Source organism: Aulonocara sp. 'chitande type north' Nkhata Bay, linkage group LG10 (genome assembly GCF_057382095.1).
Source record: "Aulonocara sp. 'chitande type north' Nkhata Bay isolate Kocher_YH1m ecotype deep benthic linkage group LG10, A_spYH_male_GT1.1, whole genome shotgun sequence".
In the NCBI taxonomy this organism is placed as follows: domain Eukaryota; kingdom Metazoa; phylum Chordata; class Actinopteri; order Cichliformes; family Cichlidae; genus Aulonocara; species Aulonocara sp. 'chitande type north' Nkhata Bay.
In genome coordinates, this window is record NC_141353.1 from 19,823,413 (window position 1) to 19,835,934 (window position 12,522).

At 37.7% G+C, this 12,522-nt stretch overlaps 1 protein-coding gene across 1 annotated transcript in view; it reads right to left on the bottom strand.

The window, feature by feature from the left end:
- Positions 1 to 12,522, bottom strand: part of rxfp2a (relaxin family peptide receptor 2a) — a 39,971-nt gene that overhangs the window by 7,990 nt on the left and 19,459 nt on the right. Inside the window, exons 5-12 of the mRNA XM_086308937.1 lie at positions 11,896 to 11,967; positions 11,346 to 11,417; positions 10,811 to 10,882; positions 10,211 to 10,282; positions 4,614 to 4,688; positions 4,182 to 4,253; positions 1,765 to 1,836; positions 1,349 to 1,423 (exon numbers count right to left, since the gene is read on the bottom strand). Coding sequence (XP_086165063.1) covers positions 1,349 to 1,423; positions 1,765 to 1,836; positions 4,182 to 4,253; positions 4,614 to 4,688; positions 10,211 to 10,282; positions 10,811 to 10,882; positions 11,346 to 11,417; positions 11,896 to 11,967 — 582 coding nt within the window. The remainder of the gene's footprint in view (positions 1 to 1,348; positions 1,424 to 1,764; positions 1,837 to 4,181; positions 4,254 to 4,613; positions 4,689 to 10,210; positions 10,283 to 10,810; positions 10,883 to 11,345; positions 11,418 to 11,895; positions 11,968 to 12,522) is intronic.

The window sequence follows — 12,522 nt, forward strand, 5'->3', positions numbered from 1 at the left end:
CCCTTGATGGGCCAGGCCCGTTTTGTCACTGAAAGGGGGATGCACTCCATTGGATGTGTTACTGTATGTGCATTATGTGACATCGAATGAGGACAGCAGATTGTCCCAAAAGTCTCAATAAACACCAATTCTTCTGTGATGCGAGTGATTCAAATAGCAGACCCCTAATCCGCCTTTTCCGCCTGTCTCTTTCCTGTGAGGTGTGAGATCAACAAGACTCAAAAACGTTTCCATGGATAGCTCGTGCTGTGGAAAATAGCCTAATCTCATTGTTCTAGTTAAGTCTTAGCTAGTGATCGTTAGGGAGTCACACACACACACACACACACACACACACACACACACACACACACACACACACACGGAGCCAGCGGACCAACTGGAGCGCAATAGTTTTATGAAAGCAATTATTCATGCGCTGTTACTCTGACTGACAGCATCTCCAGTCCTGGCCCCTCCTTTCCCAAAAAAAGGTCTTCAGCTGCTGCTCATAAACAGGTTTGTCTCAAAGTTCATTCATTTTGATAAATTTTTTCCCTTCAGCACTCAGAGGCAAAAGTACAGAAATGTTGTTTTTACGTAATAAGTGGAAGATTTGAGTATGCATAGAAAAGGCTGAGACATTTTATACATACAATTAACACTACAAAATCAAAACAGTCCATATGCCTTAATGCACGACACAATGCATACGAGGAGCAGCTCTAAAACTGTGAGTTACACGGACGATCAGAGTTAACCTTGTAACGCTGAGTGTATCATATTTGATTTGATGAGCCTTTGAAACCGCCTACATCAGAGAAGTCAAAGTCATCATACATTGTGGTTCACAAACAGTGAAGTAATACTTAAATATCAAGTACAAAAAAACCCTACTACATACTGCAGTTTGATGCAGGATTTTACTGCCTGTCTTCAGTTTGTAAATATTTCTTATGTTACATTACTATATATCATTTTCCTCTCACACAGTGGAAAAGAAGCTCAAAATACCACTAAATGAAAATGAAGTAAGAGGATTAATGGAGGATTATATAGAATTGGCACATAAATAAACTCAGTTTATCTAAAAATATGATGCTTGCACTTATTATTTTAACTCAATGCAACAGTTTCGTGATTGATTTTTCTTTTACATTATAAATTCTTTCTTTCAGAGCTTCCAACAAAAATAGTTTTATTCTGCATCTGATTACAGCCACCATGTATCCCACTAAGAATAAGTCACATTCTCAGAAACCTTCACAAAGTTATTTTTTCTTAATCCTACTTTAGACCTTGTCCTAATTCAGTCCTGTTAAAAAACCCACATAATGACGAATGATTTTCCACACTATCATTTACTCACAGTTTAAGGAGGGAATTGGAGAGACTCTTGAAGGTGTTTTTTGGCAGCTCCCTAATCCTGTTCCTAGACAGATCCCTAAAGAGGATGAAAGAGAAACAAGGGAAAAATTAAACCTCCTGACTCATTTTATAGCACATTTACATTTTTCTCATTCAATTCCAAACATGGACAGCGTAAACATGCATAGAAAACAGCAAAGGCTTTAAATAAATGTGCAGATACATAATGTTTGCATGAAATTCTACACAGGTTTCTTTTCTTACTCATCCCTGACACTTCATATCTCATCAGAACAAAACCTCTCTAACACCAGCCTCACCAGAATCTCTTTGAGTGAACTTGAAGACAGTGGTGTATATTTATTTATTTATTTTGACATGGTTTTACTGGCTTTCTGTGAATATGCTCTTACTCACAGTTCGGCCAGCTTCCACAGAGACTGGAAGGTGTTTTCGGGAATTGTCCTAATCCTGTTGTCTATCAGTAACCTGAAGAAGGCAGAGCTGCTGTCAGAAACCATGCAGAGAGCTGCAAAGTGCTGTTGGAAAACTGGTATAAATGGATACAATCTCATTTACTTTAGTCAGTCTTAACCATGTCCTCAAAGTTTGCATGACCCTGCTTAGGCCTCCGTACTCACTGAACTTCGTGTGAATCCTTTCCTCTAATTCAGCTCATTTCACTGCCAAACCTCATGGCTCATCTCCTCTCAGCCCTATGTTGTGTTTTTATTTGTGGAGTTTAAAAATGCCGCACATGCATTCATTTGAAACAAACCTTGATTGCACTTCTGTCTAGATCTCAGTTTAACCTCCTCTGAGGCACATGAGCTGCTCTGATAGGTCCTAAAAACAACAGGCTTTACTGTTGGGCTTTGCAGGGCCATTTGTGAAACAGCAAGTCGGCAGCCTTGGTGAGGTCAGGGATGCAGCATCCACCAAGGAGATTGCGACTTGGCTCACCGAAGTGGAAGAGCTTAAATTTAAGTGTATGGCATTTGTCTGGCTTCTGTTGGTGTATGAGGTGATCGTGTTGACAGTGGGAAGCAAAAGATCCATATACACAATCCACTGACCCTATAGTTGAATCAACAGACATGGTGTTCTGGCAGATGTGGTGACAAGTGAATGAATAGGTGCCATCCCACAAGCTCACTGTCACATGGTAGTGACGGACCTGGAATAATAACCTGGCAGACTAAAACCCAGAGCATTAATTTCTGTTTATGTCCTATTTAACCCAGTGACCCTCCACATCTGGGATAAAAATAAATGAAGAGCACAATGTGCCCAGGAAAAGCTTTACTTAAGCATATTCTCCAGAGCTATTGGGTCTAGTGACATGATTGCATGCCGAGGCCAACTCCAAGTATGACTGCAGGAAAAGAGCTGGTGAGAAGCCTAATTAAGCCAAGATCAGCAGGCCTGCCTACCACAGTGTAATTTTTGGCCTGAGCCAAGTTTCCAAGCAAGTTTAGGCCAGGCCTGATAGTCACATTTAGTTGCGCCAATTTCTATTTCTATGCTTGTTTGACCAATTTCTTAAAGATCTGATTGCACAGCAGAATTTGTTTTGTTAATTAATGAAATAAATAAAAAGAAAACAAGTGTGTCTGAGGGTGGGCGCGCCAAGGGGAGAGAACAGGAGATAAACTTAGATGAACAGATAAAATAAAATGAATAAAACATAATTAAAGGATTAAAGTGGGAGATTTTCTAAAAACTTAAGCCACTTAAGTCCCTTAAGGATGATTAACTAACTGCATTGATATATGAAAAGTCCATCATTTCTAATGTATTTCCTGTAAACACAACATTAACTGCGTTTAGGCACAACTGAGACCTCAGAGATATATTAAACATGCACAAACACATCCTCATTACACTTAACTAACACTTGCTGTAGACTAACAATGCAACAGCTGTAATATTGTATCTATATCACATTCTGTTATAGTTCTGACACGAGCAACATTTCAACAAGTGATTCTTTTTACTGTGGACACTTTGTAAAATGCAAAAAAATGAAAGACACAAACTTTTTATTTAATTGTTTATCTACTAATTTGAATGGCTGTGGGGGGGGTCTTGTCTTATGCATAGTTTTGTCTTTGTTGGGCCATTGTGTTTGAAACACCTGCTCTACTGGGTTGAGATGTTGAGAGGCCATGTCCAAGAAACCAGTTCGAAGTGATCTGAGCCATGAGAAGATGGGTGCACTGTGGTCATGGTCAGCAACAATACTCAGGTAGGCTGTTGTGTTTAAACAATGCTCCACTGGTCTGAAGGGACACAACGTGTGCCAAGAAAATATCCCCAACACTATTCCACCACTAACCCGAGCTTTGACACAAGGCAGGATGGATCCATGCTTTCTTGTTGTTAATGCCAAATGCTAACATCCAGATGTTGCAACAGAAATCATGACTCATGAGACCAGACAACATTTTTACAGTCTTCTTTAGACATCCTAAAAACTTGATTATGTTCATCTGGGCATAGTGTTTTCAGTGGGAGAAACGTTTTGTCACTCATTCAAGTGACTTCTTCAGCCTCGTGACATTCATTTGAACTTCAGCAGGTCGTCTTGACCATGTTTTCATGCCTACATGCACAGAGTTGCGGCTATTTGTTTGGCCGATTAGATATTTGTGTTATTGAGTAGTTCAACAAGTGTACCTAACAAAGTAGCTGCTGAGTATATATGCAGCATCTGAAGATCAAACAACACCTCTCGTTACCTTATCTTTTGGGAAACTTTCTGTGTGGTGCGCAGATTTAAACCCTGAGCTTTCAGCATTCTTATTGAACTTTTAATAAAGCAGGATACTCACAAAACTTCAAGCTTGCTGCATGTCTTTAAGATAGAGTAGTTAAGAGTTTGAATCTGGTTTCCCTCAAGATCCCTGAGAGTAGTGAAAACAGGAGGAGAGGGAAAATAAAAATGTACATTTACTAAACATACAAATATAAGGGTGTAATTTTCATAGATCTTTGGTAAAAGTTATGAAAGAAAAAATAAATGGAATATTTTTTCTTGCACTTAATCTGCTCAGAAAAAAATAAAGCAAATCTGAGCAACCCCAGAGATATCGGCTGACTCAAACCGTCATGCAACTCAGTATCACCTCTATAATACCAGTTTAATTTGTTATTTATATATGCAAACAAGGACAAACACACATCAGCATAACTGCTACACTTTTTAGTGCACTAACATCACATGCACTACACACCTGCATGCACACAAGTACACTCTCACTCACAGCCAGTCCAAGGCAGGCATGTGTTGACAGAAGCTTGGATGAGGAAGCTGCTGCAGTGAAGTGTTCACCATGGACCTGAAGGGGGGAGGAAGACATTTAATCGCAAAACTAAATAGGACTGAACAGAGTTGTAGAGTGACTACTAAACAGATGTAAGGCTTAGACTGTGACTTTTAAGGGCCAATTTACTCCTGGAATTCTTGTCATCCATATATAAATGTGCTGATCCTCAGAGTGTAGGATCGGGGGTCAGTCAAGCAAAAGTGAGTCAAAAGTCAGACAGACAGCATGAAGCAGCAACATGTTTGCATGGAAAAATGTTCACATGTCATATACTTGACTCATAACTTTATTATCTTTGTTTATGTACAGGCTGTTATTTCACCAGCAAGGCAGGCTGTAAATTCTAAAAAGAAAAGTTAGTGTATACACGACATTATCACACAGTTTATATGACTTTGGGATGTTATTAAATTATGTCCCAGGAACTTTTATATACATTTTGAAAGGTAAGTATTAGAGATGGCACGATAGCACTTTATGTCCGATACCGATATCATAAATTTGGATATCGGCCGATACCAATATGAATCCGACATAATGTGTTTTTTAATCAATAAAACGTTTTTTTAATATCTTGCTGCTTTTTGTATAAGTTCATACTTAAGTTAAAAAAAACAAAAAAACAAACAAACACTAAAGCTATTCTGTTATATCTGTATGCAAAAAATGCACTGCACCCAAAATATTTCATAGTTCAGCAATACTGATCAATCTAATAAACTTAAACCTACTCCATCCTCCCTATTCTGATATTTTAAAGAGTAAGCAACCTAACTAATAGGGCTCTAAAACTCCCAGCAAAAAAACAAAACAAAAAAACAAACAAAAAAAATAAGGAACCACCCTCCACCTCATGATGCTTAATCGACGTAATCAACCTTAATTTGATGCAGTGTGAAAGAAAATGCACAGAAATTAATTATTTTTCAAGAATTATTAAATAGATTCAACATCTTTCTTTAACAGAACTGCAGACTGCACAGATGGTACCTCCCCAAAGGAAAAAGTAATATAGCTTACTAGGGTATATTAGACTTAATAGTTACTATATACAGTAATGGACTTATTTACATTTTACATCAAATTAAAACTTTGGGTGTAAGATTCAGATAATTATTTAATAAAAGCTAGACATTTTAAATGAGAATAAGAAAGAAAAGTATGTCTTTGTGCCCCCTTCTCCCTGTTCATGTCCTATCGGCCCCCCTGGCTAAACTTTGCTAGATCCGCCCCTGCACAGTTACCAGCCATCAGCTGCATAGAAAAGGATCCTGGTCTAGAAAGTAATATTAAATAAATTTTAACAACAGATTATCAAGCTTAAACGTGCTTCTGTTATTCAGCCGCTGGTTTCCTCTTTCTGGTGCAAAGTGGGAGATAAACAAACAAGAGAGACGGACTCGCGACAGAAAAGCCGATCAGCTGATCATTAAGCAGTTTCATGATTGAAGTAGCAGCAGGAGAGGGAGGGGGAGAGAAGAGGCAGTCGCTCCATATATGGGTTGTTAAGCTTAACGCGGGAATGCTTTACAAACATTCAGAGATGAACTTACACACTTGCTTTACTTCTCTGGGATCACTTCCTCGGAGATGAAATGCTGGTTTGGTAGCGAAGCTACAAATACACAAAGCCGCTCTATCACGTGAGCACACTGCTCCAACGTGGTACGGTTATGAGGAGAGTTACGCCGTGTCGAAAGTTTTGTGTGGTGCTTTTTTGATATTTAATGGATCGGATTACATTTTTTATTTCTCTCCGATATCCGATCCAGTAATTTACGTCAGTATCGGACCGATACCGATATGTAATATCGGATCAGTCCATCTCTAGTAAGTATATTTGCATGTACAAAAGAATGTCCACCCACGAACCTTTCAAAATAAAGTTACAGGTACATCTTTGCTGAGAAAATCAGAAATTCTGAGTATTTTTTTTCTCTCCATGAAGTTGAAGCTTGATTGTTTTGCACGGACCTGTTTTATCTAAAAGCTTACAGTTCCTTGAGTTGTATCTTTTGTTCATATCACACAGGTGGATGTATTACATTTATTAGAGGCTAATTAACTAAATGATCTTGCAGCCATTGTTCACCTGCTATAAAACAAGGGGTTGAAACTGGAGCATTTTTATCCAAAGCATGGCCGGAGAGACCAAAATGCTATGACCTCAAAGAAGATACACATCAAGCTTCTCATCAGTGATAGAAAAAGGTCTCTTCTAAATCACTTCTCGGGAAAGGAACACATGTCCAGATGCTTTGGGTGGGCTTAGACCAGGGGTGCCCAATCCCGGTCCTCGAGAGCTACCGTCCTGCAGCTTTTAGATGCATCCTTGTTCCCACACACCCAAATCAAATGAATGGCTTGTTATCAGGCCTTTGCCAAACACGATGGCATGCTGAAGAGGTAATCAAACCATTTGATTCAGCTGTGTTGGAGTTGGGATGCATCTAAAAGCTGCAGGATAGTAGCTCTCGAGGACTGGGATTGGGCAGCCCTGGCTTAGACATATCCGCATTTCACCGCGGATGACTGGAAAACTCAGTTTTCTGATGAAACCAAGTTTTTGGTTTCTGCCAGTAATAGAAGTCTGAGATGTACAAGACAGAGAATGATATGGCAGCGCATCAAGCCCACACTGAAATGAGGTGGTAGGAATATTCAAGTGTAGGGATGTTTTGCCAGTTCTGGACTTGGACAGTTGTGTCAAACTGACTTCCCTCTAACCAATGAGAAGCGTGCTTCATTCCTCAAGAAATATGCTAGATACATAAGTTCTTCCAAGGCAGGAATGACATATGCTCACAACTGCACTGCCAAACAATAACAGAATGGATGTACCAAACTGTTCACTGTAATTTTCTTTCTTCAAATCTCTGCTGATGCTGAGATGAACAAAAGAAAAAAAAATCAGACATTGAGCCAGCTATATAAATGGTAGCTGATGGGGTTTTAACTATGTGGAGTAAAAAAATCCCTATTTGCTTAAGAATTATGGCACAGGCAGACCTCAACTCTGAAACAGTTTCCATATCAAAACAATGTTTAATATTTTGGGTGGCAACACTTCAGCGGGCAGTAAGGACAAGGGACTCTGATTCCAAAGATGAATGGGGAATCAAATGAGAGACATATGGTCATCCCCGTCTAACAGTCCCTCCGTGGAAGTGCAAACACTCTTTGAGGAGGCAGGTGGAGTGAGAACACATTTTATGTCTGAAACATAAACATTAAAAGGGTTATTTCGTGAGACGGATACCTGTTGTGGTTGGATTTAAGAAAACATGCAGAGAATGAGCCAAGCAGATGCAGCTCAGGGTGACGGGTCTGAAGTTGATTTCCAAGAAATTGTATTGTGAGAACCAAAATCACGTTCTCATGTCGTGGAAAGAGCAGCAGCTAGGGTTGAGCTAGGCCAGGTCTATGAGTCAGAGTGGACAGAGTAGAAGGAATTAATCTAAAGGGAACGATGGGCGGAAAATAGGTAAAGAGAGATTGAGCATTACCTAGTGTAAATTAATCCAGGGCTTTAGGACCTGACCTCCTGAGACCCTGCGTCATATGGGTACATAACGTTTTGGCTTTTCTGCACCTTATACGTCATTCTGCTCAGTAAAGTGTTTAATACTTTGTTGATATTAAGCCATTGTCCCCATAAGATGACTTAATATCTGTTAAAAGATTATGATTTTTTTTTATTTTTTACATTATCTGATCCAACTAAACCCAAACAGCTGGGAGAAATTAAAAATACTTCCCAAACGACAGCTCAGGTTTCAGAAAGTATATTAAAATATGATTAAAGTAGTCTGTGAGTCATGAAAAACGAAGTTAAGCGTGTTACTTGTCATCACTTTACTCCAGTATTCACATTTCTACCACTATATCTCTGTGTTGAGTTCAAGGGGTTAAGTGAAAGTAGGTAAAACGGTTGTTCAAAGGAATATGACAAAACTTCCTGTCACAGTCTTTCTTCCCTCCCTTAAATGGCTGGTTTCACAGACTAAGCTCAAATTAAGCCAGGCCTCAATGGATTAGTTAGCCTACTATCAGCTGCCCTAAATTCAGCTTAGTTAATCAGAAGTGTGTCATGGCCCAGGATATTGGACTCTTTGGAATATTTGGCCTTGTTTACTAAAATCTTCGATCATCAGTTCTTAGTTTGGTTATAGCGTTTATTTTGTTTTGCTCTTAACTCTCATTTTGGTTTGTATTAGAGGTTGTTTTTTAATCCTTTAGTGTTTCATGTCAAGTGTATTTATTTGTCTGCATTTCTCTGTTTAGTTATTGTTTCTAACTTTCCATTTTGTTTGGGCAGTTATTTGTCCCGTGTCTTGAGTTTAGTTTTACTTCCTTCCTCTTGTCTCGCTGACTTCATTGTCTTCAAACTGTGTCTTGTTTACCTTCTGCTTTCACTTACCCTGATGACCTTAGAGTATGCGTATGTGTATAAATAGACTCGTCTTTCCTTGAAGTCTTTCTCACTGTGTCTGTTGAATCATCGCTGTGTCACTGCTCGTTTGAAGAATTTGGATTTCATTTTTGTCCCAATGTGCCCTGCCACCACCTTCAATAAGAAGTTTGCCTTTTGTTTGATGATTTTATCTCCCGAGTCTGCATTTAGGTCCTTGAACCAGCATTATGTGACAAAATCAATGCCTGTTGTAAGACATTCATAAAAACCCAAAATAAAAGATGAAACATCATCGTTGGTACAAGTCTTGAGAGAAACCAGTGGCAGAGGCAAACATTCAAAAATATTTTAGTGAGCATGAAAAAAATAAAAGGAAACAAAAAAATTCTGTTAATCCATGAAATTGTTGTTGATAATCAAAAACATGTAACTGCTACTGAGCAAAATAAAAAGAGAGGCTGAATCCACTTTGCTGTGACTTCAGTGGAAATGAAACTACAAGAACAATAGTTATCTCATATTTCTTATATTCATAACATCAATTATTTTGAAAGTTCTCTACTCTTAGAGACAAACCTTGTTCTGCATCACTTAAAGCCAGGCCGGTTTTTGACTAATGAATAAAATGAGTGGGCGTAGAAACCAAGAATATGGAAGATATTACACAACTATCAAAGTGAAAGATTCCAGATGACGAAAACCTCAAAGTGATCTGAAGTGCACTGGAATTAGCGGCTTCATTTTTGTCCTGACAGGCCTCCGTACTGCATGCTAGCTCCCTCATAAGCAACAGTAATATGAAGTTAAACATGCATTAAACTTAATTCTTAACATTAATCATAGATTTACTCTCACCTTTCCTCTTGCAAATAGCTTGCATTGTAGCATATTTAAAGATAAGTAAAGTTCAGTGCAATGCACGATATTACTTTTGTAAGATGATAAACACTTTTTTTTTACATGTGCTGCAAAGTAAGGTTTATTTTCCTACTGAGTGCTTTCAGGTTTGCAAGAGTTTAAGACTTTTGATTTTGTAAGTGAAGACCTCAGAGTAGACCTAGACTAGAAACAAATCCAAGTCAAAATTATTACATAATATTAAAAGAAAAATGCAACTCACAAATACATGAGAGACTGGAGCCCAGTGAAGGTGTCCTGGGACAAGCTGCTTAGCGGGTTATGGTCCAACATCCTGACACACAAAACAAGATTACCCAGTTTGACTGCTTAATTGCATTAAATAAGTCATTGGTGATTACAATTTCTTTAGATAAGTGTTACAAATGTGACCCAATATGATTTTTAAACAAATGTGATTTTCAGTATTTCACAATAGCAGCATACAGTACAACATTAGCTCTTGTGTTTTACAGAAGAATTTAGAAAGAAGGGAAAAAACTACTTGAGTCAAGTAAGATTTCACGGGTAGAAAAAAAGCTCAATCCACACATCTGTGCACCGTTTAAACTTGTTATTTTTGCACCATTTCCACTTCTCCACTCTGCTGCTTAAATAAATAATTTTATATCCAGCTAGTGGATTTGTTTCCAACCTGTGGATCAAATGGACAACTTTTGCATCTCAACCTTTAAAATTAAAAGCAAAATTAACAAAATGTTGCAGTCTTTGGATAACTTTTTTTAACACAGTCTCCTTGCTACCATGTATTTGTATTTGTGCCTATTGAAAGTGCACATCTGTATGCTTTTGAGTTACTTACAGCCACTCCAATTGATTTAGATCCCCGAACACACCGGGACTGAGGAAGGAGATTAAGTTCTCACTGAGAAACCTGAGAGAAAGCATGAAAAGCACAAGAAGTTTGGTCATAAAAAAAGGCAACTATAATGACTACATTTGAAAGTAACAAAATACAGCAAAGGTATAATCATAGGACATACCCGTAGTTTTGGGTATGATTCTTGGTCAGACAAAAATTGAAGTCATCTTTAGACAGTTTAAATAAATGATGGCATTTTTTCCACAGTTTTATTTGTTGACATTTCATAAACTAAATCTCTCTCTCTCTCTTTGTTTTTTTTTTTTTTTTTAAATGCACAGCTTTGCTCATTCCCACAGACTCCACAGAAAAGCCTGGAGTCAAAACACAAATTACAACTGCTTTTCTCCATGTAAGAAATGAGTACCACTCAGGTTAAAAAAAATTAATTGAAGTTGACCTGTAACACAAAAGAGAACTGAAGGAAAACAAAATTAATACACTTGCTTCAGGGGAAACGAGGCAGGATACTTACAACCTCTTTAGATTGTGCAGACTGCTGAATGCATGCTTAGATATGAAGTGGAGGCTGTTGTTCTGCAGAAACCTGAAAACAGAACAGAATAAAAATAACAAATGCTCTTTTATTTCAAACTATGTTTGAGACAATAGGAAAAACAGAAAACTTTCATATGCTCTTAAAATCCTATTTTCACCTGTAAGAGAAATATTATTGTTACCCTTTATTACATGATTATTAAGAAATAACACAGAAAATGTATCTTCTTGTCAACAGACAAGTAGATGGAACAGTCATCTACTGGAAAAACTGGATGCTCAGGTCCAGTATGTCACACTATAAGGCAGCTGTACCAAACTACTAAATGAAAACGTGTATGAAAAGTGTAGAAATCAATACACCCCTTGAGCCGTTGTCATTTCTGAGCTACTATTACTACAGATTCTAAAGGAAGGATAAAATCAAATAAAAGTGATTTGACATTTGCCATTACTAAAAACTAAATTGCCCAGAAACAGACAGCGAAAAAACAAAAACACAAGGATGGCAGCATAAAAATACTCACAGTCTCTCCAGGGCAGAGTATTCTGAGAAAACAAAATCGGACAACACTCGGATCTCATTGCTCCTCAGGGACCTGTAACACAACCCATCAAATGTGGCTGTAAGAAAAACACAAACATACGTTTTGCACAAAGAGGAAAAAACGGAGAGAAAGCGATGAAATGTCTGACACGTTATGTGCAATAAACCATCACACAAACTACAGGCATGCAGAAATATGTATAATATATATAAATTTAATTTGGCACTGACTAATAAAAATAAGTGAATGCGATTTTTGAAAGAACTGTAGCTGCAATTCACACAAGGCTCAGTATACCTTTTGTAATTAGTCTGCTGACAATCATACCCTATTTTTTCCCCCAGGATATTAAACTGTGCTTCAATATTTTAATATAGATCTAAAATATAAATAAAAATCTTTTCAACTTTTCAATCTCAATTTTTTAAACTTTTATCTTCAGTATTCAAATCAATGGATCAATAAATTATTACAGTAACAAGCAATTGAGCTGATGGAATGAGAAAAGCAAGATTAATGAGAAATATATATATATATATTTTTTTTTTTTCTTTTCTTTAGAGACATGCAGAGAGGTTTTTCTCCATTTAGTCAGTATCCATGGGC